Consider the following 27,567-nt stretch of genomic DNA (forward strand, 5'->3'; position numbering starts at 1 on the left):
AGACCACAAAGCTGTGTAAACTTCCTTTTAAGGTCAGGGTTTTGTTATATTAGAAAGCACAAAGAAAGTTGAGCTACTTGCAGATAAAAGTGAACAGTTCAAATTTGACACGCACACATTTATATGACCTTTGCAGTTTAACTTTGTAGGATCTGACCTGAGAGGAAGCATGAACATCCCTAAAATTAGTGGCAAGTTTTAAACTGTCTTTAGCAAGGGTGCCATTGAACCTCTCACATAGCATCTAGACAAGAAACTTTGTGTTTGTTAAGAGATTTCGAGTCCCTCTATGGCTTTCCTTTAGTCTATTGAATCTTCCAAGACACAGGCAGGAAATGCCCATCACCACCACTGTGGCACTGCTGCTCCTTCCCCGCTCTTGTGCTCATTTCTGGATTAATGGAAGCATCAGGAAAGCAAAATTACTGACATTTGAGAGAGAGAGCTGCATGAGGATCCACCTCCATCTCGCTGTGCTCAGCTCCTCCTAATCTTCACCCACAAAACCCGTATGAGACAAGCGTAGCAAGTGCTGTGCATTCACACAGCTCCCAGGGCAGCCCCTCTGGGCTCTCTATTTACAAGGTCTCTCCACTGGTACTTACAGTAGACAGTGAGCAGCACACTGGCATTGCTCATCCCCACCACGTTCTCAGCAATGCAGGTAAGCAGGAATCCATTGTCCTCGCTGGTGACGTTCACCAAGGTCAAATTGATGGCATGAACATTGGTCCAGTTGAGGTTGGTCTAAAAATCCCAGAGAGAAATGCAGACAGAAATCAGTATCCGGTGGCTCCTTTCCTCCCCTCTACCACCCTCAGAAAAGGAGGATCGCAGTTTCTGTGTGAGGAGCTCTCCAAAATCCAAAGACAGCTGGGATCTGGGTGAAGGGATGCATTTCCTCACCTGATCAAACACACCATATCTTGTAAGAGGAAATACTGGGAAGGGGAGAGCCATGGCATTGTAGCATTGATAAGCATGGCCAGCCTCTAGAAAATCTTACTTAGCTATTGCAAACAGGTAGTTTCACTGGAGTTCCATCAGAGGACACATGAATTAATTCAATCAGGGAGCACTGAGCTCTGAAACTCTCTCATTTTCACTTTCCAGCCATACAGGGGAAAGGTGTTGCTCCCTTCTGGGAGTCCCCAGCTTCTCATGTGGACAGAGCATAGCTTCAGCTTTCCTTTGGATACAAAAATTTCTCTTTTCTCATACCATCTACCTAAGCCTGCATGCATGGACCTGGGAAACTTCAGCAGCTGCTTTGCTCTTGCCACACTGGGCACAGGCAGCCCTGAGGTGTTGCAGCCCCTACCTGGTGGGTGTTGATGGAGTGGAGTTCGGCCACTGTCCAGTCCACGTCCGGCAGCGGCGATCCTGAGCCGTTGCAGGTGATGACAGCGTTCTCCCCTTCCCGCACCGTCAGGTTCACGTGGCTCACACTGATCTCAGGAAGGTCTAGAGGAGCCAAAAAAAAACACTCAGGTGTGGGGCAGAATTTTCTACAGCCAGCCACAGGAAGTGTGTGGACATAGATACCACCAAGGTGTTTTCCAAACCAGCCTCCAGCACCCTGAGATGCTGAGCATGAGGCAACAGAACAGCTTTGCCCTACCAAGAAAAGGAGGGGTGCTGGACAGGGGGAAATGTAGACACTGGAGATGTGCCAGCTGAGCAGACCTTCTCATCAGCTTTGAATCCAAAAGTTGCTGTCCAATTCTGGTCACTCTTCCTCTCACACAACCCCCGTACCCATCTCTCTACTCCCACGGAAGCTGCTCACGAGGGCAGTCACCTGGGATGAGAAAACTGCGTGTACTGGGAGAGGATCCAAGGCATCCCCACCCCCAGGGACAAGGCACAGAGCACTCAGCATTCCAGGTGAAGAAAGTGTCCCTCTAATTTATAACAATCAAGAAAAGACAACCAAGGATGTGTCCTCACATTAACTGCAGCTCTCCTAATAGAAGGTGCCCTTGTTCTTCCTGGGTGGTAGCAGAGGGAGTCACTGATTTATGGTGGCTCTGATTTACACCAGTTCCTTACTCGGTGCCACAGGCACCCAAATATCCTTGCAACATGAAACAAGACAGTGCTGGTTGCAAGAAGGCCAAAGAGTCTTCTTGAACAGGGGATGTTTTCAGAAGCAAACTGAGTAAGCAGGACAGGTGAACTGACCAGTGTCCCCTCCCATCTCAGGGCAGCAGCATCCACCATGCCAAGGCAAAGATGGGGACACACACCCTTTCATGGCCATCAGAGAGTGACACCAGGAAGGAAGGAGCATTGTACCAACTGGGGGGATGCCAGAAGAAAGAAAGCAGCAGTCAAGACCTGGCAAAGCTGCATAGGCAGCAGAAATAGAGGAGAGGGAGATGGGAAGGACACGTGTGGTCTTCTCCAGGCTGAGCTGGTATCAAACATGGCCACACCAAGCCATGCCTGCCCTCAGCACCAAAGGACAAGGATAAATGTGGTCTCCTTACAACATCCCTGGGAGTCTTAATGCTTGAACAGAAAGACTCCTCTGGAGGAAAGCAGACCACTGTGCCTCCCTGCTTTCCAGGAGTTTGCATGGTCAGAGGAGGTGTTTACCCTGCACACCAGCATGTTTTTATTCCCAAATCAGCACCCTGCTGTCTCCTGCAGTCTAATGCCACCATTGACTGAGCCATCTCTCCTTCTGTCCCTGAACCCTAAGGATTTTTTTTTGGTGTTGTTTAATCCTTTCATTTTATTCATCCCATGTGGGGCGGAAATTACAGCACTCTCAAATCTTTTTAGTTCATCCACACGAAGGCACATTTTGGCCAATTTCCAGAGCTTAAAGGGACAGGGTGAGCTTGGGGGAAAAAAAACAAAGCTAACCAACAAAACAACAAAAAAACAAGTCATGCAAATCCAAACGTGAATGCTGTTTGTCTACTACTGTTACAAGTAACAAGCCCAAATCCCTAGTACAGAGGATGATTACAAAAAAAATAAAAATCTGGTTTTCCTCCTTTTTTCAGCCTGTGAGTTTGACAGCTGCTTGTGTACAGACAGTTTAATTGCTCTGTGGAAGGTACATCTCTTTTTCCTTACTCTGCAAAGGATGCTTTCCAGTAATAGCAATAGCAGAGCAAAACCTGACACCAAACAGGCAGCTGATGTGTGAACAAGGTGAAGGAAAAAGGGATAGCTATTGAACATGCCTCGTGTTGCTCCTGGGGCTGCTGGACTCTTTTAAACATCAGCAGGAAACTGAAAGAGATATAAAGTCACTTCTGGCTCTTCCCTACAGATATGGGATTTCAATTGAAAAATAAAACAAAAGAAAATGAATAGAGACATGTATTTCCTAAGAGTAATTACAAAAGATTCAGTGGCAGTGTCTTTTAACAATATGCTGCTTCCAGGATTCGTTAGGCACAGGAAGATCTACATGAAACAGCTCTTTTCAAGACATCACACAGACTCACTACAGACATTTTGTCAAGCAGCAACAATGCAGCGAAGAAAATGCCCCAAATCACCCAATATCTTTCATACGCACATTAATAGCAGCCTCACATTTACCCAGATATTCTATTTTTAATCTGCAAACTATCCCAACCAGCTTCAACCTTCTTGTTCTCAACCACATGGTGGGATCCTGCTACATCAGGTTTCCAAAATAGCTGAACCAGAGGTGCAGGATTGGACAGGGATCCCTCCTGGCCTCCCTCATGCCCAGCCCAGGGATCCTTACCACACTGGGTGATGTTCATCTCCTTCAAAGTGATGATGGCTGCATCCATGGTCATGCAGTAGAGATCCTGGTACTGCAGGTTTGCCTCACTCTTCTCCTGCCAGAGCTGGATCCAGCGGATGTCACAGCTGCAGTTAAAAAGGTTCCTCTCTAGTCTCCTGCAGGCAGAGAGAGGTGAGAGAGGATGGTGGGGTAGGGAAGGATGAGCAGAGCTGTCACCTGGCTCTGGAATCTTCTAGAAGGAGGGCTACCATGCACATGTAAGAGCTAAAGTAGAATCTTCCCCATTATCAGCCTGGGGTCTTCTGGCATTTATTATTATTCCTGTCTTTTCCACAGTCACAAATTCATGCGTTCACACAATCTCCTTCATGAGTGCCCACAAGGTTTTACATCTCCCAGGGCAGTCACTGTTTCTCACCACAAGATCTGCACTACTGTGGCTTGGTCCACTGTCACCCAGACACCCAAAAGAGTCACCCCTCAGCAAAGGAACAGAGAGTTCTCTACTGCCCTAAAATATTGATTTACACCTTCAAATCCCACTTCAGTGGTGCTCCTAGACTCTGCTGGGCTAAGCACAATTCAAGCCCCCACAAGCACTCAGAGAACCTGGCAGCTCTTCTCCCAAGTTCCTTGTACAGACACAGGCTCCTGGTGACCCAGAACACAAGCTAATGTGCAGGGGAACATGCATTTTAATCAAATCAATCAGCACTGTGCTGAGACCCTGCTGACCTGGCCAGGAGAAATGGAGAAAAGCACTGCCTTTAATGTACTTCATTTAAACCACACTTACACATGGTTTATATACCAGGAATGTTTATTATAATTGATTTTCCAACCTATTAACCATTTTATTTACATTTTAAAAGCTCTGCAGGTCTCTGTGGACATGCAAGAAGGGCAAGTCCCAGCAGGGAGAAGAGCCCAGGGCTCAGCCAGGACTGAGTTACCAAAGATATCTGCAACAATAATTTGAGCAAAACTAGGAGATACAGCCTGAACAAACAAAATATCTCCCCACACATCTGTAAAGCAAAGAAAGTTGGGATCAGCAGAGCCAGCAGTGCCAAAGATGAGCTCAGTCACCCCAAAGCAGAAGGGCATCCCCAAAGGTCAAACCATTTCTCCACATGATATCTAGATCCCCCATCATACAGGGGAAAGCTTTTTTCCTGCTCTGTTCCATGTGTTACTGCAAAATTCATGCTTGCTTTTACAAAATTAATTTCACCGACTAACAGGATTTGGAAAGAACCTTCCAAACATCTGCAGCTGCTGTTTTGTCAATACAGTGCTGCAAAAGGAGGAGCTGAAGGGGTCTTCTGGTAGCACCCAGGCTTGCTAAACCTGAACCCTAATGATGCCACTTTGCATTTTCAAATACATCAAGATGTCATCTGACTTTATTTTTTTCCTAGAGCAAACACTGAGTTAAGCTGCACTCTGTGGCTTTTCATTAGTTCATTTCTTTCCCACCAAAAGCACAATAAACCTCTGTGACACAGGTACAAGGCTCAGACAAGCAACTCAAAGGCCAAAGCACTAAATTTAACAGGCCAGAGCAGATTAGCGCAGTGATTTGGTGGGATTTGAGTGATGAGACATTCCCTGCATGCTCTGACAGGTACTGCCAGGGCTTTGCACAGGCTTTTACATCCTCTTCTACATGACCATGAATCTCCTTCTCAGGAGCCCCCCCAGAATCACTGATACCAACAGGCCATGGGATGGTGTGTGGGTAAGAGCCGTGGCAGATCAGGAACTGGGACCTGGCAGGGAGCTGGGGGAGCTCCGATGCAATGGGGGAGGAATTCTGCTCCGCTGCAAATATCCTCACAAAACGAGGCTGCTGGCAGAGCTGCTGTCCCAGCACTTAAGGGCAGCTCTGTAAGTAATAGACAGCAGCTTTCCCAGCCCATTGCTAATTCATGAAGGGCCATGAATAATCCAGGAGCCACGGGCTTCAGGGCAGAACTTCCCCACAACCTGCCCCAACACCGGCGATGTAACTCGCTCTAATCGAGACCCCCAGAGGGGCTTTTGCACAAATTAACTCCCCTCACACGCTGGATGTGCTGAGTGCCACGGGCAGCTGGCACAGCTCTGAGGGTAGAAGGGGCACATGTGTGCACCCACTGTCCCTAACATGCATTGCTAAAGCATTTCCAACATGTGGAAAATACCCTTTCCTCCTTGCTTGGTGCCTTGCCATGCCAGCCAGCTCCCCAGAGAGGTGCATAGGGAACTCCACACTCACACTATCCTAAACCCATCCAAAACCTGGACCTCCAACTCGCCTCTCAGACTCCTCCCCTTGCAGGGACCAATTGAGCTGCAGCTGCTTCCAACTCTTCCTCTCACTTTTCTGTAAAACACCTCCACTACCTACAACCCCCTGCTTGTGGACATAAATGCACCTTCTCTTCCTGCATGAAGGAGAAGCAGCTTGGGGACCACAAGGTGCTCTTTGGACAAGACCCACTGTTGGACCAGAGGACACTGCAGTGTGCAGCAGAGCATGGGTGCAGCAGCACCCCAGTGAGAACTGAGACAAGGGGCCCTTGGTGAGACACATCCAGCACAACTTATTCCTGGAACGAACAAACAAACCCAAAGGGCATTTTTTCATGCAGGCTGCAATTGTTGCCAAAGCTTCAGTTGGCTGCAGGCACTCAGGAGCCGTGCACACCCCCACACCTTCTTCAGCCCTCCTTAAAACTGAGAACGCCTGTGAGAAACAGCAAATATCACAGCCTCATGGGAGCTGGGCTCTGCACAAGCAGAGCTGCTCTGTCACTCAAGGAGCTCATCCAAAAAGGGGCTGAACCTGCACCTGAGACAGAGCCACCCACCAGCACCATCAGCAGAGAGTGACAGCAGGGTGTACTCAGGGCACAGCCCCTTCCCTAAACAGGCACACTGTGTTTGGGAGAGAGGAAAATTGTGCCAATCATGCCATGAGTTGTCATTTGATGGGACAATGACCCATCAAAACTGAAACCCTAGAGCATACAGGCATCAAGTCAACCCTTCAAAAGTGATGCTGCTGGCACCTGGTTGAGCCCAGCTTTGCTCCCTGCAGTGAGCTGTACCCACTGTCTCCCAAAACTGCCTGGACAGCCTTCATCAGGGTGGACCAGTGTGGGATGCCATCAACACCAGTGTATTCTGGAACAGGCAAGGACTTCACACACACACAAGCAGTTTTTTCCAGACTAGACAGCTAAATGAGACACACACCCTGTCCCATGTCTCCCCACTCATCAGCTAAAGCAAAGCTGTCTGCAGCTAAAACCTCTCAGAGGGCAGCAGAGATCCTTGCCACACTTCTCCTGTCTGTTTCAATTCACATAAAATTCCTGCCAAGGTTTCATACTCTTACAATTAAAATGCTCTTCCTACCTTGGGACTGAGGCCACTTCCCTAAGCTTGACAAGCAAAGAGCACTCGGCAGAGAGGGAATAAAATCTAATTTTTTTATTCCTATTAATTTCCCAGAACCAGGGTTTCTCTTGGTGATCCAACCAAAACTGTTATTTCTGAACCCCTGCCAGAAGGGGCTGGGATAGAAAGGGAAGGACTGGGGCAGGGAGTGGTGTGTGCTGTCTGACAGCTGGCTCAGCTAATGCAGAGAGCAGGCAAGCACCCACTGGCCACAGCTCTATTACTGGGACTGCTGGTGGTGATAAGTTTCAAAGCTGGAGGCACAGACCATGTTAAGTTGGACTCAAAACATTAACAGAGATGCTGCTGTGCCCCATCCCCTCCAAAGCCTCTTGCTGTAGCATTGCAGAAGTGTACTGCAGGGCAACTTGGCAGGGACTGCTGGTATTAGAAATGCTGATGGGTCGGGCAGAGCAGCAAGATGTTCAGGACTACAAGGTTTTATACAACCAAAGACGTAATTGGATCCAGAGTCTTAGGTCTTTCCGGGAAGGAATTTCTTGAAATGTCAGCTCTAAGCTCTCTGAGGACATGACAAAGGAAGCCAAGGACATGACAGAGGAAACCAGCTGTGACTTCTGGATAAGAAAAGCTCTAAGTCCAACATTTATGAGCTGTTGCATGTGTCAGATGCTTTCCTGCACACACTCAGCTTCAGACTTAGGAGAGTTGTGTGCTCATTAGTCTGAGACCTGCTGGTCAAGGTCAGCCTGTGCCATGGGAATTAGGACTGGAGTTACTGGAGACCATTCCAAGCCTTGATTCTAGCCTGAATGAGTAAGAGATAATATTCTCTGGAAGTGTGCCTTATTTTTGCCATCCTTTCTTCAGTGAGTCAGCAGGGGAGAATCTCAGCTCCGTTGAACAAGATATTCTTCTTTAAAGCAATACACGTTCATGAGGCTGCGATGCCTTGGATGCAGCCAAGCAGCAATTTCAAGCCCCAGGTTGCCATCCACCTGCCCAGTACTCTTCTGATCTTTACTCCTCGTTGTTCACTGTGAGTGGCTTTGTCAGATCTCGTGTTCCTTGGCAATCTCCATGTCACACTCAGTTGTAGCTCCTCTCCTCCCGGCACCCTCCTGGAGACAATCCTCCCACCGCTTCCCTCACCACATGCTCCACTGCTGCCTCCTTGTAAGTCACGGTTTTGGCTTGGATGACTTTCCTTCCTCTGGATCCATGATTTCCTGATAGCACAAGGGCACTGGAACTCAGCATAAGACATCTCTGGTGAGCCTCTGCACCGAATTGTTCCACCAACCCTCCACGCAGACGTAACCCTCTGGAGAAGAGGGGACTCTTTCCAGTTTTTCTGTGTCCCTGGAGTCTTCTGGCCTCTGCACTGCTGTGCACAAACACTGCTGCTCAGCCTGCCTTCCTCAGGCTCTGCATTGGCCTCTGCTGCTCACCACCTTCTCCCTTTCCAGAGAGTTTTGGCTCAATTTCAAGTCCTTGGCTGATGTCAATCTGCATCTCCCTTTCTAGCTTTCACCAGCGTTTCACACTCACTTTATGTGGGCCATGTATTCCATCTCCCTCCCAGGTTCTGGAAGCCTCCTTGGAGCTCAGTGTGCCAAAAAACTGTCTCTTACTCACCCATCCTCTGCATTTCTAAAAAAAAAAAAATACAGTATTTCCCACTTTTGTGCATCCATTAGTAATTTCTCCCCATCTTGGAGATCTGCTGTTCCTCACCAACAGGTCCCATCCTAGCAGTCAGGACCACAACCACCTCACAGTAGGTAACACGTCTTTACCTTAATTCCCAACATCTTTATATGAATTATAATTCGGAGTCCATAGCCCATGCTACACCTCTGTGCTGCCTTCTTTACAACAATTCCAAGGTTCAGCATGGCCCCAGGAAGAACACTGCAGGAACATCCCCCTGCCCCTTAAAAACTGATATCCCAGTGCTATCAGATAAAATATCCTTCTCCTGTCGTGTTTGGGGAAGAGCATCACCACATTTTTCTGGTCATCTCCATCCTAGCTGTGCTTATGTGGATGAAGGGTCCTTACTTACAAGGAACTCAGAGGGGACCATTTGTCAGGAAGCACCTAAGGCAATTCTTTAGGAAAAATGAACTTGACCATGCTCTTACTCCAGCCCAGCCAACAGCAAGGCAGGCCCTTTTGTAGGTTTAAATTGCTAGGTTGTAATGTTTAAATTGTAGGTTTAAATGTGGGCAGGCACATTTGTAGGTTTAAATTGCTAAATTGGAGCTGGTGCCAGAGTTTGGTTTGCCAAGACACCTTCCACAGCCTGAAGCAGGAAAGGTTCAGCTGAGGCTCCTGCCCCACACGATGCCAAACCTCTCCGTGGGACACCATGGACAGCACACACCACACCAGCACTGCTTTCCCACCCCATCTTGGCTTCCTACCAACCAGCCCTGTGACCTCCCACATTTCTTTGTGCACCACTTCTTTTGCTCACAGGGGTTTCTTATCTCCAAGAAAACCGCTCAGAGCACAGCCACAACTGGAGCCAAGTAATTCAGCTCCTTCCCGCTTGCCACACTGCAGAGTGCTGGCCCCAAATGACTCTGCTGACACCATCCAAAGCCACCCCAAGCACACCAGCTCCCTGCCAGCATGATCATATCAGGCCAATATAGATGTATTCATCAGGTGAAGTACCCTTTGCTGCCCAAAAAGCAGGTTCTCAATTCCCTTTGTGCTTGGTATTGGTATTTTGAGCCCGGCTGGAGCTGGCAGACCTGGGACGTGCCTGAAGAAACAAAATATGACCAAATGAAGCAAAAGCACAGAAAAACAAGCCCCTTTGGAAGCATTCTCATTAATCTGCAGGCTCACCATTACCCCAGGCCCTGCAAGTGCCTCCAGCTCAGGACTGCAGCCCCATTTGCTCCTCCACTCTTGGGTCTCTCTTGGGTAACAATCATCAATCTGAGTTTTGCCAGACAGTGCAATGACAATAAGTAAAGGTCTAAGAATACAAATGACTCATGCTATTAAACTTGAAACTCAAGCCAGGCTTGAAAAATATTTAGAGCTGTAATCAGCAAGGAGACAAATTCTGAATTCAGCATTTTAACTCTGCAAGCCAAATTTCACCACCAGAAGGGCGTTTCTCCATTTTCTAATATCACTATTAGTATTTTTCATTTAACAATTTGACAGAAATAAAATACACTGCAGTAACACCGGTGATAACACACTTACTCCCACTTGAAAGACTGTCTTTATTCTTTCATAAGTCACTTCTAGCTTACAGCTCTATTGATCATGGGTGAGGATGAATGGAGCTTCCCAGGATCCTCTGGGACAAATCCTACATATATATTTTTTTATACCCACCAAACAACTATTTCTAAAATTCAACAAAACAGGTCATCAGGGCAACGTTCCATTGATTTCGTGTCCACTTATTCTTCAAGCACGATGCTGAATGCTCTATCAATAATTCAGCAGGCTGAAGGCCACCAGTGCCCCAGGAGACACAGCTGTACCATCACCTCCCACATCGGAGCTGGGAGGTGTCTCCATTGCCAGAGAGAGAGGCAATCATGGGCCTAAAAAGCAGTCTTGTAAAGCATGTGCATCAGCTAAAGAAAAGCAGTTAGCCCTACCTTGCGACAGATGAGAGCAAGTGTTCGATGAGATTCACTCAAAATCTGGCCTAGTAAGTATTTCTAATGTGCTCCCAGAGTTAGTCAACCATTTACCACTCTGAGCATGACTTGTTCATCATCCCAATGTTAATTAGCCAGCTGCTGTGAAGTTAAAAGAGAAGCAGTTCTGCTCTGGTGCTCCCATACCCAGGAAAGCCTCCCAAGGATGTTGCTGCCCATTGGAGTTTTAGGTAATTATTCACTGGCTTCAAAATAGCTCTATTTGGAAATTGTTCCTCCTCTCAGCCTCCAGTCTTTTCCCAGGAGATACCCCCAGGGTGGGACTTACAGTTCAAAGAGTCGCAGTGTCTGGAAGAGTTGCCATGACAGAGTGGTGAGCCGGTTCCCGGAGAGGTCTCTGAAAATTAAGGGGGAAAAAAAAAAGAAAAAAAGTAGTCACTGTAAATAATTCTTCCTGCACATGGCCCTGCCACCTCCACAGAGCTCATCGTCCTCCTCAATGGGGAGGCTGTCAAGCAGTTTAGAACTCAAGTTCAGATTTCATAATGAGAGATTTTAATGAGGACAAACCCAAATGAAAGTTTCTCATCTCTTTTTTTTTTTTTTAAGAGGAAAAATGATTTATATCCTGCTGCAATGTTAAGAAAAAAGAAAATCCAATGTCTGATTCTTACCCATGAATCTGGAGCTCAACCAACCATAAGCAAAAAGAACAAGTCTAATTTCAGAACTTGAACAAAAAATTAAGTACAAACCTCATGTTAAAAATAGTAACAGCCAGGTTCAAATGACAGCACGATGATTACCCAAGGTGTTATCATATGATCTGCAGTAGCTGTGTGTTCCAGGTGTCCCGGAATGGCTGTGTGCTGCTTGCACCCAGGGGTACCACTGCTACAGCAGCCAACAGCTCCCCATCCCTCTCTCCATCTGCCCAAACTTGCAAAAACATAAATCTCATCTACCTGGGAGAGCTTTGCAACCCAGCAGACATCTTCTCTTTAGCTGAAAGCCAGAGAGGATGAAAGAATGTAAAAGGATCTGAATTAATAAAAACAAGAGGAAGAAATGTGTCTGGAGCAGGGTGAGCAGATGGAGAAAAGCCCCCAGTTTCTAACAGCACAAAAAGATGGTAATGAAACACATTCTGTTGTGGCCAGCCCTCCCAGGGACACCTGGCCAGCCTGAGAGCCACCAACCAAGTGACCAGCCCATGGGGTGAGTGAGCAGAGGAACGGGTGATCACAGGCTCTGGGAGAGCCCCAAATGCTCAATCTCTTTGCTGGCCTCCAGAACACCCAGCAGGTGCTGCCTCACATCCTCCACCAAATCCATCCCTGCTGAGAGCCACAGGCAGGCAGGGCAGCCCCTCTGCCTCAGCCTGGCCCACGGAGCAACGATGGAGAGCCAGAGGCAGGAATCACCTGAGGTTCATTCAACTCTGGGCTGGCCAGAGAGGAGGCATGACCTGAGGCAGCCCAGTCATGCAAGGCCCAGCCCCCAAACCCTGTCTGATTTGCAAATAAGTGCTAAAATCAAGAGAGCAAACCCCTGAATGGCTCCTGCTGGCACAAGTCTAATGCACAAGGATTTGGAATGACAAATTCATTTCTTCCCTTACACTGAGTTTCAGCAAGGGGAAAGCAATTCTGGTCCTGTCCCACCTGCACAGAACTCTGCAATTAGGAGTGGGGAAGCTGCTCACACAGCAAAGCGTCGTCCCAAAGGCTCTCCACAAGCCTGGCAGAAGAACAAGCCCAAACACAATGATGGCACAGTGCTGCCTTTTTAAATTCTGGCTCTGCTTCACATCAGACTATCCCGCTGTGGGAACCACGGCAAACCACAGGTACCTCATTTCACATGACTGTGATCCCACCATTCCCACGTCTCTAGGCAAACTCCTTCCAGTCTCTGATAAAGACTGGCAAAAAAGGCAAGTAAAGCTAAGCAGGGGGGAAGGAAAACATTACAAGACTCCCTTCTTTATCTACCCCAGAGCACTGAGCACCTGGAAATTTTGCAAAGACAGATGAAAAGTGGGAGGGGAAGGAGCAACTCACTGTTACTGAAAAGTGAGACAGAAAACTCCCTCCCCCAGCCCAGGGAGAAGAAGGAAGCGTAAAGGGGATGCATGAGAGACAGCGAGATGTGGGAGAGAGGCAGAAATGCAGAGGAGGGAGTGAATCTCGCTGGAATGTCCTTTCTCAAAGGTCATGTTTTGCTACATTAGGCAGAAATGTCAAGAGAAAATTGGATTCTGAAAGAGAAGAGGAAAAACAACAGGCTTTCCACGCAAATAAGGGAATCAAAAATAGCATGATCGTGTTATTACAATTTAGGACACAGAGAGATGGAGAAAGGATACATCCTCACTAATGCAAGGGGCTTTGCCAGGCAGATGTGCTCGGCTTCTCATTTCCCACAGTGCCTGCAAGCCAACTCCTACAACCTGCTCCCTCCCCCAGACAATAACCCACAGCAAGCATTTGGGAGAGAGGAGATGGGTCTTCCCTTGCACACATCTGGCAGGAGACTGTGTTTTCAAAGGGCAAAGCCAGTGTTTCATCTGACCTGACCATCAGCTTCTGCAGGGCTGGTCAGGGGGACACACACCCACAGCTCAGCTCCAGATCAGCCTGGACACACACAGGGAGGAACATGCCTGTCACTGGAAACAGACACCTTGGGTACTTCAAAACGTCACAAAGGTCCTTCCTCAGGCTCAGAGACAGACCTCAGCACAGAGACTGAAAGGAGCTGCACACAAACACATTAAAAATACACCATTTCGGTCACAAAAACTCCAAAGGTCAGAGATGCCAGGATTGGGATTCCACATAAAAAAGGGTACAGCTACTGACTTGTGCTGCAGAAGATAGAGCTCCTCCAGAGAAACTTCATTGCACAGCAGTGATTTCTCCCCAGAACAGACCCATCCCACATGCTGGATGGGAAAGGTTTCCTGGGGAAGGGAGCATGTGATTCTGTAATTAGAGATGGAATCACAGTACATGCACACGAGGAGATTAAATTATGGCTCCACAGGTGAGGCTCTGAGCTCCAGCACTTTTTAATTCCTGTTTAGTGCTTGCAAGGCTCCCCCCAGTCACAAATTTCAGCTGCACACACCAAGTTTCCCAGTGTTCTGTACAGCATAAATGGGGAGGGTTGGGGAAAATCAAGGCACTCACATGCAGAACATCTCACAGCTCCAAATCAAGGCCCCTCAAAGGCTCATTCTGCCTTCCTAGAGCATTTCCAAGTCTGTTGCCACCTCCAAATCCCTGTTAGTGGAGTGACAAGAGCCCCCATCCTTTAATGCTGTGGCTGGGCAGTGCCAGCTCTCTCCTTCCTGGTCCATTTCCTTCTCCCTCCTAGCTGGCTGAACCACACTACTCATTGATCTCCATCCACTCCCAAATATTTCTCAGCCTCAATTTCCTTACCCATGCCCAAATTTCCTATCATCTTCTCCACTTTTACACACTCCCACACCAACAGCAGTGTCCCAAGAAGAGCTGCTACTCCTCTCCCTTACTCATTCCTGATGCTTTGCAAAACTTCTCCCCTCCAACTGGACCAAGAGCCATTCTGCTGACCTAAGACATCTCTGAGCAAAACCAAGTCTTCCAAAAAAAAATCTGCCCTTTGACAAGATTTCCTTCCCTCCACAAAAGGAGGGTGCAAATATTCTGTAACAGCAGCATCGCCAGCATTTTCTAGCTTGAGCAAAACAGCTTTTTCCCAACCTCCCTTCTACCTCCTCAAACATTTGAGAAAGCTCTTATGTGAAGCTAGAAAGAAATAATAAAAAATAGAATCAGCCAGGAGCAGACACCCAACACAGAAAACTTCAGCCTGAGCAATTAAAATTTGGCAGAATTATAGGGAAGTGGAAGCAGTCCTGTATCAGTGTGCCAGACAACCTTTCTAACAGCCTATGCATCAGCTCCACCTGTAACAAAATACAGCACATCACACGTCAAGGAAACGCAGGCAGGGCGAAGCAAAATGCCTTCCCTGCATATTTCTCAGCAATGAACAGGAGCCTGTCTCTCCCAGGACAGATCTGCCATCAGCACTCCTGGAACATACTCAAACTGCTTCTTTGCCATGGGACATTTTCTCCATCACTCACAAGATGCTCTTTTCCATGGAGACAGTCTCTAGGAGTAGCTGCCAGGCTGCTTTTGCCTCCAAAAGGAGTTGAGGAGGGAGAGAGGGTTGGATAGAGCTCACCTGGACCTGGGTCCAGGGCAGAGCCACCCAACCCACCCACGGCTCAGGCTCAACACCACAATCCTCCTGCTACAGCAGCTGTGCTCCCAAAGCTCCTGCTCCCATCCCCAGCAGCACCTCACTGCACACCTCAAGGGCAGGCTGGTACCACCGAGTGACAGCCAAATCCCAGTTCTCGCTCTCTCCCTCCATCCTCCTCCTGCATTTGAGGAGGGCACACGCCACGTCCCACACGCTCTCCCACAGCTCCTGCAGGCACTGCCAAGACCTTGCTGGTGACCAGAAGGGAGGGGAGGTGACCTTTGCCATTTTGTCACAGCATGAGTGACAGATGGGGCCAGGGAGTGCCCCATGGAGTCCTGAACAAACCCCTGGCGTTAAAAAAGGGATGGGTGAGGGTGGAACAAAGAACACTCCAGATCCGTGTGGACCAGAACAAGTGGACTTCAATGCAAGAGGAGACAGCATTTTTTCTTTTCCCTTAATTACCCAGCAGCCAAAAGTGTTTCCACTATTAAAGCCATTTTTATTCAGCTAAATTAAGCCAGTTGCCTCATTAATGACACCAACAAGCAGGAGCCCCTGTAATTAAACTGTAAGTTATTTTATGCAGTTCAGCTCAATGCAATGGCAGAAACGCTGCTGCTGGGGAGGGACCCTGTGCACCTGTCCCTCCTCCACGCAGCTCCATCCTCCACTTGCCCTTGTTTCCAAGCTGACACATTTATTTCTGCATGGGAGAAGTTTTTCACACATTTTAATAACATGTTGCCACTATGAAAATCCTGACTGGGAGGGATTAACTTTCCAGAGCAGCTGGGGCTGAGGGAGCATGAGCCTGGCAGAAGTGAGAGGAGAGATGCACATCCTCAGCTGCAGTCCCCAGTGCTGGATATGCTGGTGGCACTGCATGTGACTCCCTTGATATCTGGACACAACCGGTGCTTCCCATCAGCTCACAGCTCACTGCAGCCTTAGCTGGGTGCTGGTGGCCACAGGAGAGGAGAATGCCACAGCCCCACATGCTGCTGTAGGGGCAGCTCCGTTCAGGCTTCGTATCTGCAGCAAGTTAAGCTGCTACAGCTTTGGGTTTGAACCAGAGAAATGCTGGAAAGTCACTCTGGGACTTGCTTATCCCTGCCAGATGACTCCAATGACCTCTAAAAACATTGTTACACTCCCCATCACCCTCCCTGCCCTCCCCAGCCCCCTCCCTCCTCTTCCTGTTTAGTAAGCAGCTTTGCTCATTAAAGGAAAAAATGTACTGTCCTCCCTTAATGAATGTGCTAAAATTACCCCAACAAGTCCCAGAAGCCGTGGCAGGACAGGCCTCCCCACAAATCAGGCTCTGCAAATATTAGACTCAATTGGAATCTCCAATAGCTCAGCCCCAAATCCCAGCAGGACACACTTGAGATAGCCTGGAAAAGGACCAGGCACTGCCAAGTGCATGCAAGCCTCACGTGCCTGCAAAGCAGAGTGAGCAGAAGAGGATGTGGCATTAAACTGGTCAGCCTGAGATTTCATAACTGCCAGCAGCTCCCCTGGATTTGCTCCCTGCTCAGGCTCAGCACCAGGACACATATATTGGTGCTGTGGAGGAGTGAGACAATTATCAGAGGTCCTCAGCCATGGTCTGGCATTACCTACAGCTCAGTTCTGCTCCTCAAGCAACACCCAGGGCCTCTCTGACCCCAAACAGCAGAACCAAAAAGTCTCCAAGGTTGAATCTTCCTTTGTGTGTTTGGGTAGCAAAACTTTCTCCTGTCCACAGGTCCTGTCCTGTGCCTTGTAAGGCACATGTCACACAGCACATGCTGTGACAATCATCTCATTCCCCATAGACAATTTCTTGTTCTAGGGCTAGAGTCAGAATCTGCAATAACTTCCCAAACTCAGAGCACCCTGCACCAGAGAGGAGAGAGGGATCATAGTGGGTGACACACGAGAAGAGTCTCTGCCATTCCACATGCACACCACTGGTCCTGGAAGTGAGGTACTGGAGAGAGGAACCACCAGCCCCCTCCATATTTCTCAGCTGCAGGACCCTGGTTTTCAAATTCACATTGAAACAGGGCTGAGGGAGGTGAAGGGGCTGCTCTCCTGCATTGTTCTTTAAACAAAAGCATTAAAAACCAAAAGCTTCAGAACAAGTGGGAAGGAATTAAGGCACCACACCTCTGTCACAGGCTCTGGCTGTGCCAGAGCCAGCAGCACATCTGTCCCATGCCTCTCTTCCCAGTGCCTCTGCAGTGCATGTCTTGCTGCTGCCTTCAGCCCAGCCCAGCCTTTATTTTAAATGCCATCTCCTACCCCATGACACTTCCACAGCCTCCAAGTCATCTCTTCTGAGGCATCTCCCAGCTGCACAAAGCTTTGTTCAGAGACAAATCACCCCTCAGAGTTTATTGCTGCTCACAGTTTCGGTTCAGCACACGGTACAGATGGGAAGGCGTCACCAGACGTGGGTCACACTGTCCCCTGTGCTTCGAGGCAGATCAGATGCAGGGATCTGGCCCTCTGCACTACACTCATCTCGCCCTTGTTGTGTGCAGTTTCCATTGCTCTTCTCCAAAGACATCTGGACTCTCAGAGGACTTGAGGAAAGGTTAAAAGCTAGGTCAGCCCTGCAGTTGTTTTCCCTTTGGCTGCCAGCTTCCCTGCAGGGCAGAGTCCAGCAGCATCCACAGAATAGGCCAGGCTTCTGCTCAAGGAAAAGAAAAACCAACTTGCAATAGGCAAGAGCCCTCCCCCATAGCTGCCCTCCTGCAGCCAAGAGGTCCTCAGGGCTGCACTGCCCCCACCTCATCTCTTCTGTCCCAAACTGCTGCAATTCTAGATCCATTAGACCGAAATATTACAGTACACTGGGCTTTCCTCCTGCTCTGGCATACAGAAGTAACACTGGAGATGTGTGCCGGCTGAGGACAAGGGCTGCCAGCTGCCAGCTCCAGCAAGGGGCTGGGTTTATCCAGCCCTGTTTGCTTCAAACTGCATTGTTCTTCAAGCTGGGAACAGAGGACGACTGGGGAATGCCTCCTGCTCACAAGTTTCCAGTGAACCCAGAGCCAACCCCATCTCTCTGTGTGAGAGAAGAGCTCAGAGCTGTGGCAAGGCACAGCTTGAGATGGCATGGGAAGGAGAGAAATGCCCACAGGGCATTTCCCAGCATCTCTGAGTACACTATAATTGGACTTGGATGATATTAGAGGTTTTTTTCCAACCTTTATGATTCTATGGACATCCTTGAAGCAATAGAGCCCAGTGCTCATCAGAGGTACCACCCAGCTGGGAGGTCACTTCAAATTCTCAGGCAGACACTGGGAAAGCTGGACAAGGTCCACACAAGAGCCTCGATGCCAGCTCATCGAGCACAGATGTGTTGGGACAGGTTCTGGTCCTCCCTCTTCCTCCTGAATGAGAGCTGCGATCTCAGCTGTTAGAGGGCTCTTACATCAAATTTATATTAAAAAAAAAAAAATTCAAATACCCTCACCTACTTGGATGCCCAGAAAGCAATGAGCCTTGAATAACCTCAAAGGGGTTAGCAAAGAGAAGACTAACAGCTGGGCCTGAGCCCCAACTTTCCTGATTCAGGGAGGGGTGCCAGAGGTTGGGATGCACTGGGGATGGTACCAAAAGCTCTGCAGGGCCTCTAAAGAAAGGAAAGGGTATAAATACAAAAAAAAAAAAAAAAAAAAAAAAAAAAAAAGTTACATATATATATATATATATACACACACACATATATATATATATATCCAGCAATAGCAAAACAACAGGGCATACGGCAGGCTAAGCTCTCGGCAGACTCTGCTAAATGGTTTCCAATTAATTAACTGATTACATGATAGAACAGAAGGGGATTCAAGTGAGTGCTGTTGACCTTTAAGAATAATTAATATCATCAGGATAGCAAAACTCGTCCAAGAAAAATAATTAGGAAGACTCTAATATTGCCTCCAAAGCCACATCGAAAGGGGTGAGGAAGGTTCTGGTTAATTCAGAGGCACAGTTCCCACGTATTTCCTAGCAAATCCATTTCTCCCTTACACTTGCTTCCGCCTGCACATCTCCCACACACACGTGCTTCTTCCCTACCCCAGTCAATCCTCCCTCTCCAGATCCATTTCCCTGTCACCTCTTCTACATCCCATCCTCCTTCCACTCTCCATTTCTTCCCTAAAGACTCCTTGCTCTAATCCCTCATTGTAACCTTCTCTCTCTAGCCTGGCCCCTGTCCCTGCCACAGACTCATCACATCCCCTGCTCCTCTTTGGCCAGCCCAGAGTTCCATGCTCTGTCTTCCTGCACCTCAGGAAGAAGCCCTGGTCCCTCCACAAAGACATCAATCCACTTTTTATCTCCAGTCAGCACTGGCATCTTCATAGGCTGACAGAAGGCAAGCGCTACATGTCATCCCAAAAAAGCCCTTCCCTGCTTTTCCTCAGCAGTCAAATCCATCACAGAGTCTGGGAAGCAGATGTAAGAGATGCACAGCAACAGGAGGAAGACGGGAAACTCGTGAATCCCATTGCACCTCACCAAGCACATGAATGCTCCCATCTCACTATATTTTCCTTGCTTCTCCTTTCCCAGTTTGCTTGGCCCCAACGTCATGTTGGGGAGAGGGGTTGGAAAGCCAATTAGCCAAGCAGGAAATTAGTGCTGAGCTTCTCAGGGAAGGTAGCCTGAACACACTGGGAGCAAGGTTACATGAGCAGGCAACATTTCTTGTGAGGGAAATGCAAAAAAATCCAACCCTGGAATGAAACCCACCTTCACAGCGAATAAATAAATTTCCTCTGCTGCTTATTATCATTAAAACTTCTGTGGCTTGACACTTCACTAAATTATAGATAAAAGGAAAAATGGTCTTCCTGGGCTGAGAAAAGCAGGCTGCTGCCAGAGCCCTGTGTTTACAGCAGCTAATGAAAAGAAAGCCTGCCATTAGCCTGCAGCACTCGCCCCACCTCGGTGGGGAACAGAGCTACCTGCACTCCCAGCCCTGGGAGCAGCAGCTGGGCACCACGAGGGACCAGAGCTGGGGACAGGCAGGGGCAGTGGGCCGGCACAGGGAGGTGCACACGTGGGGAACCGAAGGGCCCAGGCCATCAGCGTGCCAGCAGAGATGGCAGCTGCCACCTCTCAGGCTGCACGGAGCCTCCTGGCCGCAGCGGGAGGTGAGGCTGACATGCTCCAGCTACTCCTCATCAAATGACACAAAAACTCAGCCTGGGAGACAGACAGCACCAAGCAGGACCTGCCAGGCTGCTGCCTCCCCACCATGTCCGTGGGGTGGGCATGGGGAGCAGGGAGACAGCAGGTGAGGGACACACCTGAGCACAGGGAGGAACCATGCTCTGAGAAGAGACCTGCCTGCAGCCACACGTGAGCCGTGGCATGATGTGCCTCCTGACAGCCCAAGGCATACTTGGCTGAGGGGGACAGGGAACTGGTGGTGACTTCATCCAGCCAGAGCCCAGTGAAGCCTGCTCGCTACACTCCACACTTATAATCACTCCCAAAGCAGAAACGCACTTTGCCTTTGACAGTTAGTCAAAATAAACAGGAATGTCTGCACACAAAAGTTACATTTGACCCATTCTTCTCAATACATTATGTTCTTAAAAAGAAGTATCTTTTGCTGGTCACTGTGAGGAATATTTTCAAATGAAAAGACTAACCACCACAAAGCACTGAGTGCTTCAGAGTGCAGCAGGCATTCCTTCATTATTCTGAGACAGCAAATTACCCACAATTATCAACACGCACAACTGGATACAGCAAACATTTAGCCAAAGCCCATGGATTGCGGTTGCAGGGAGGTTGGATGGCAGATGTCCTAGAGAACTACTCATGTGAGAAACCCCCAGACAGCACCCGGGTAGTGGTGCTGTAAAACAAATCCATTCACACTGCAGAGCACAGCCAGTGCCAGGAATCACTGCAGCTCAGAAAGTTAGTATCCACAGAATCTTAGAGAGCTTTGGAATGGAAGGGACCCTGGAGATCATATCATTCCAAACCCCCTGCCATGGGCCCAACACCTTTCACCAGCTCATGCTGCTCAGAGACCCATCCAGCCTGGCCTCGAGCATTTCCAGGGATATTGCAGGTATTGCAGCTGTCGAACAGGCAGCTGGGCAGGCTGGCTGCACAGCAGGAGAGGTGGAAGAAAAAAGGCACTGCTGGCAGTGAAAGCAGCCTGGGCACCCACAGGCAAGCTGCCACCCGTGCCTAGAGCCAGCTTGCAGCTGCAGCCAGGAGAGCACAGGCACCCCGAGAGCCAGGCTGGGGCTGGAAGGTGGAGGAGCTTGTTCCGAGAGAAGGGCAGGAGAGGCAGGGAGCACACTGCAGACTGGGCTGGCAGGGCGGGGGAGCCGGGAGGTTCCAGGGCAGGCTGGGTCAGAGGCCGGGCGGCCGCGGGGAGCGGGGCAGAGCCGCAGGGACCTGTCCGTGGTGCTGAAGCGCCCGCGGGGCGCGGGGCACCGGGCACGGCCCCAGGGACACCCGGGCAGCAGCGCAGCTCCCTGCCCAGCGTGGCTTCAGGCACGCTGGAGAACAGCAGGCATGAAACACGGTCATCCTCAGGCAGCAGCATGGCTAAAGACACCGTCACCCACAGCTCCCCGGGGAGACACACCTCTGGCTCTCACTGGCAGCCCTCTAAACACCCCAGCGTCCGACGTAATTCACACCTCATCCCTTCCCAAATACAAATAAGGAAAGGGGTTGCTGGGAAACTCCACCCTTTGACCAGTATTCCAATAAAATTTTATAATTTCAATAAAACTCACGACTGCCTAACTTATGACATTTAAATTCCTGCCTTGTCACACACCATCATGAATTAATGTCCCATCATTCATGCCCTGTCGTATCTTATTGCTCAAATACCATATGATTTTAATGTTTCTATTTTTCTGCCCTGGTGCTTATTGCCAGTATATCAAAAAGGGAAAACCAGCCCTGTAATCATACTCTTAGTAAACCAAGATCATGGAAAGAAAAATCCCAGGACAGATAACTTCTGTGGTCACTTAACTTCCACTCATGCTGCCGTGACTGTTCATTCCCCCAGCAGCCTTCAAGCAGGTTTCTATGTCCTCAGGTACCCCCTCCCAGGGAGGGTTCCTCTTCCCTCTTCAGCCCCTCTCACACTGGCAAGGGCAGGTAAGAAATTCTTTGCAGCGCAGGGTTTGGGGAGGAAGCGAGAGGGACAATCAGAGGCTCTTTCTGGAGCCCCTCCCTGCTGCAGTGATCTCAGAATCCTGGAAACAAAACCCATTCCTTGTCATGCCCAAATCTCTAGAAATCAGCTCATTCTGTGCTAGTGGTGGTCTCTGAGATGTGGTGAGCTTTCACCAAGGTACAACTATGTCACATTTTCAGGATCACATCCAGGAGGAATGTTGTGCTTCTCTTTCAGGGGGAGCTCACCACAAGATAGCCATCAGGCCATTGTTGCACAACAAAGATAAGGTCAAAGGCTCACTCCCCCAAACCCACCAACTTGTCTGAAGTTCACATTTTACTCCAATCTTGTAAAAAAACCAAAACAAAAAACACAAAAAACCTCAACCAAACAAAAATATAAATACAAAAACCCACATCGACATACAACAAACCTCACATCATTGTAGGAACAACTTCATTTTAAACATTCCCAACATTGCCTGCAGACTTTTTTAAAGAGTAGATGGGAAAAAAAAGGACCTTTTCAAAAACCACAGCTGCCCATTTCACATGTCAGTCAAAAGACAATTGATCAAATTTCAGAAAGGGAAATAACTCTCAAAATGTAACTGGAAAGATCATCTCAACATTTCAAAGGAAGGAAGGAGAGACAAACCCACAGCAAAATCCTGAGAGCCCAGGTACTAGAGTGGTAGACATTACACAACAATCCGAGTATGCAAAACTTATTTGTGACAGAATTACTGTAACTCATCTTACATTGCAACAGCATCCCACAGCTCAAGGCCAGGTTTCATTAGAAATCATACAAGGTGTTATGCCTCAAATGCATCAAATAAAAGCAGAGAAAATAAACGTTATTCCAGGTTTTAAGATGGGGAACTGAAGCAGGACAAATCTTGGCACAAAGCATGAAATGCTTGAGTTGGAAACTCTCAGGTCCCATCAGAGTACATCAGTCACAAACTCACCACTCCCCTTCTATCACAGTACAATAAACTCCCCACAGCCAAGCAGGGCAGCCTGCAGCCAGGAATCAGATACCCAACCCTCTGAATGCAGGTCAAATCATTTCAACCCAGCCTGAAGGGAAGCCACAGTCCTGCAGGGAACTGGTCTCTCCTCTGGCCTTGTGCACAGTGGCTGGTAAAGTGCAGGACCTACCTCTGCCACTGCAGCAGAAGGAACAGCAGCAGCTAACTCTTATCAGTCACCTGCGGCAGTAACCTGGGAATAAACATGCCATCAAACCCCTGCTGCAAATTAGCATATCAGCAAAGACCTGCACTACACTGGCATCCAGGGGAAAAGCAGATGGGGAGCAGAACAGGAAAGTTTATGGAAGCAGAGATGTTACAGCTGTTTATTTTAGTGGCTGTGCTGTAGGCATGCCCAGAATTTGATAGGGCTGGAGACATAAGGGGGAAAATGCCTCCCTAAGTAAATCACAGCACAGTGGTTTGATCTTAGAAGGGACTGGAGCAGGAACATCCTTAGAGTACAAATGGGAACCAGAAGGTACCCAAGCCACTGCCTGCTTAGTGATAGTAAAGGAATATTCACCTAATAGAACTTACAGGCTTCTTAAATCTTTCTCATACTTTTTATTTTGTCTATATTCATGGTGAAATTTAGCTCCTGTTTAGGAAATGCAAAACAAAACACATTAAACTTTCGAAAGCTGGTTTGGGTAAGTGCATTTTACTCCACCTTCCCAGTGAACTCAGAGCTCACACACTGTCACACACTGTGCCCGCTGACACACACGGCCTCGTGAGGCTGCATGGACTCAGGAGCATGGATGGGAAACCAAGGCCAACTCAAACACAACACTTTGGGTTAGGAGGAGACTGCCAGGATGGGTATGACAGCAGTGCAGTGGTGAGAGGACAAAGCACGAAGAAACCATCAGGGAGGAGGCAAAAGGTTAATAGGACATCCAGAATCAAGTGGAGGGTTGCAGGCAGGCACAGGGCCTGGAACTGGTTATGGAATAGAGCAAGATAAAGAGAGTTTAACCCTGATTTATATCTAAGAATGGCTCTTTCAGAGCAAGACAACAGATTATTAACCACTGAGCGGGGGAAAGTGACCCTCAAGGCATCTGATACTTTGTTTATTTCTGTATTTAGTCTAATATCTCAATCAAACTCCCAGACACACAGAGCAAAGAAAGTGAAGCTTGCCAGCCTTGCAGAGGGTTGCCTGCAGCCCTCTGAAAGCACACAGGTCTCAGTTTCTGGAATGCTACAAGTCCTGTCCTGACACAGCACTGAAGAGGGCAGAGGGTAACTCACCAACTTCATTCTACCTCAGCCCCCTTAATTTTCAGGGGATGCATTCTATTGTTTTTCCTATCTAAACCTAGAGCTGTAACATGCCTCTGGGAATCCCTATGCCAGAGCTACAAACTACATTCAACACCAAGGTACCAGTTCATCTGACACTACACAACTGCCTTGAACCAAACCAGAACACTGAAGCCAACCCCATCCTCAGAAAACACCACAACCTACAAAGGACATTCTGGGAAGCTCCAGATTAATCACAGCTCAAATTTGCCCATGAAAAGAAGCCCATGGATCATCCAGCTCAGTCTTTCAACAGGCAAAGCATTGAAGATCCCTGCAGCATTCCTGCCACCACCTTCCAGTTACTCCCCAATCCTCATTTTGGGGAGAAAGAGACCAACATGATCACACAGATGAAAACCCCTGTGAAGCTGGTGATCTGACCACACCATACTCAAAAAACAATTACAAACAGCATCTTTAAGACCTGTGGGTGAAGACTGGATGGGAAAGCTCGATCTTTAACCCTGTCCTCACTCTGGCAGACAGCACTGAGAGTGCTCTGATAGAAGCTGTGTTTGGGCTGGCCCACAAACTAATTTTGAGCATGTATAAACCTCCAGAAGACAGTTTAAGAAGAGCCTCTGATGCAGACAGAAATGGCAATTATTAATTTTCTAAATAGAAATCTGACTGCTTAAGCCTTATTTAAAAGCATGCCTGTCTCTGTAATTACACAGCCTTAATTTGTTTTCTTTACTACACAATAAATAAGGTGTGCACAATTACCCTCTGCAAATACAAGGCAGTGCCTCCTGACTGGCTGGTTGAGTGCACAGCCACCCAGGAAAACATTCAGAGGGAATCACAGCCTCCTAAGTACCTGCTCCCAGGAAAGGGTGACTCAGGCACTGCAAATATCGACTGGTCTGGCTGCAGGCACAGCCTGCTGGGACCCTGCTCTCCTGTCCCACAGCCAGGGAAGGGCCTGTCCTCCCCCCATGCACCAATTCCTGGTGCACTGTGAAGCTGAATTCTCCTGTGGATTTCCCAGTGCCTTATGAGGAGCATGCTAATGCTGAACTCTTCCTTACAAGGCACTACAACAACTTCTATTTACTCTGCCTCTGCCTCGTTTCATGATATGCGTAGGAAGTCAATAACCTCACAACTTGTAACCCTCTATCAAGTTCAAATAAATTGGCCAAAGGTCTCCAGTGTCATTAGGAGGACAGAGAGAGTGAGAGCATACAAGTTTCTTTGCTCACTAAGCTGTGCTAAACACAGCAACACAGTATATATGTACTCAGATGGTTTATATACCTCAAATTTAGGAACAATACCATCCTACAGTTTTCTTGCACAGCCTCAAGCTAAAAACTGGGGTTTTCTGTCAACACAAACATTTCCTCTGTTCAGCTGCATCACCTGCTAATACTAACATCTAGAAACCTTGGCTACAAAGGCTCAGCCTTCCACAGCCTAGACCTGTTGGTCCCCACATCCAGTACATGAGATTGTCCAGGACCATCCCTGTGATAGCCAAAGGGCTGTCAAGCAAGCACAGAGATTGGACCAGGAACCTACCAGTGCAGCTTCTCACAGTGAGAGGATCTCAGGTAAGGGACACTGGAAGATATCCAGATCAGACACAGTTAGGACCCAGCCAGTATTTGTTTTAGAAGGACTGAACTGTCTCAGCCCAACCACTAGCAGAAGAGGTAGATCCATTCTGCAAAATCCACTGCTATATTTTGGATTGTCTCTGTAGCAGTGATAGGCTTCACATCACCAATGATCAGACAGGCCATGGGACCCTAATTGTCCTCATTCATGGAGAAGGAAGAGGAAACCAAAGCTATTTCTTGATTCACACCTCTGGCCCACAGTCACCCACTGCTCCTCCACTGATTTTGCCGGCCTCAAGCCCCTTGCACTTACTACATCTAATTTCAAACATTAAAAGGACAGGCATGACCCTGCCAGGCTGCACTTTGGAGCACCCTGAGGTCTATCACTTGAGCAGCTGAATGCTGAAAATTCCCTTCATGGGTTTCCTGCCTTTCCTTCCTGACTCTGTGATGGGGAAGGGGGGAAAAAACCAAGCCAAGCTTCACCCAAACCCTCACAAACCTGAGCTCCTGCAATTAGAGCTGGGATAAGTGATCTGCTTGTGATTGCACAGCTGGGGGCTGAAGACAAGCGCGTGCACAGAGGAAGGGCCAGAAATAGATGTTACTGGGAGAAGGCAGAGCTATCTGGCCCATCTGAGAGGAGGAAACCTTGCTGAAAGGCAGTGGGAAAAAACTCAGTTCAGCAGGAAGTTTCAGTTTAACCCAGGATGGGAAGGGAGGCGTGTGTGGGGTGGAAATAAGCTTTGGAGACCTCAGAATTTGTACACAAGCTTCAAGTGAAAAAAACTGCTCAGACCCAGCTTGTAACACCCTGCAGAGGTCCAGCCTGGGGCCCCCACCACCCTGTGCCAACCCTCCCTGGCAGTGAAGACAGTCTGTCATTTATAAGACACATTTGTCATCTTATTGACTCAGCTCCACCAGCAGCCATCCAAACAGCCACCAAAGGAGAAAGAAAACCACAGTGGCAGTGAAAATGGGTAACAGTAACCCAACAAGCCTTAAGCAGCATCCCATGGTCCCAGCCCTGCACACCGCCCATCAGGAGAGGATTGGGACAGTATCCTTCACTCCCATCCGCTACAGTACCTGGCTACAGCAGCCCAAGACTTACAGCAGAGTGACATTTCCATTAATCCTTTTATCCCTGGCTCCTACGTGCAGAGGCTGCAGAAAATGTCAGGCCTTCGAGCTGAGCTCCCAGGGAGGCAGAGCAGCCAAGGAGGCACCTTGATGTGCTGGCAGAGCGCTGAGGCCATGGAGGGGATGCCAGGTGGCACCAGGCACCTGCCAGGCTGTGCAGAGCCTCGGGAGCCACCCTGGCTGCAAGGAAGCAGTGGCATCATGGTCTGAGAGCCTTTGGGAAGCAGCAGGGAGTCACCAGCTCTGCAAGCACCGGGTCTCCATCCTCG

The 27,567-nt window shown here is 48.6% G+C and overlaps 1 protein-coding gene across 3 annotated transcripts in view; it reads right to left on the minus strand.

Annotated features, from left to right (window-relative positions):
• Positions 1-27,567, minus strand: part of NTRK3 (neurotrophic receptor tyrosine kinase 3) — a 204,031-nt gene that overhangs the window by 140,101 nt on the left and 36,363 nt on the right. For all 3 annotated transcript variants that reach the window (XM_058847127.1, XM_058847128.1, XM_058847129.1), the window contains exons 4-7: positions 11,117-11,185; positions 3,737-3,894; positions 1,322-1,464; positions 606-747 (exon numbers count right to left, since the gene is read on the minus strand). In XM_058847127.1, the coding sequence (XP_058703110.1) occupies positions 606-747; positions 1,322-1,464; positions 3,737-3,894; positions 11,117-11,185 (512 nt within the window). The remainder of the gene's footprint in view (positions 1-605; positions 748-1,321; positions 1,465-3,736; positions 3,895-11,116; positions 11,186-27,567) is intronic.

The sequence above is a fragment of the Poecile atricapillus genome, chromosome 11 (assembly GCF_030490865.1).
Source record: "Poecile atricapillus isolate bPoeAtr1 chromosome 11, bPoeAtr1.hap1, whole genome shotgun sequence".
In the NCBI taxonomy this organism is placed as follows: Eukaryota; Metazoa; Chordata; class Aves; order Passeriformes; family Paridae; genus Poecile; species Poecile atricapillus.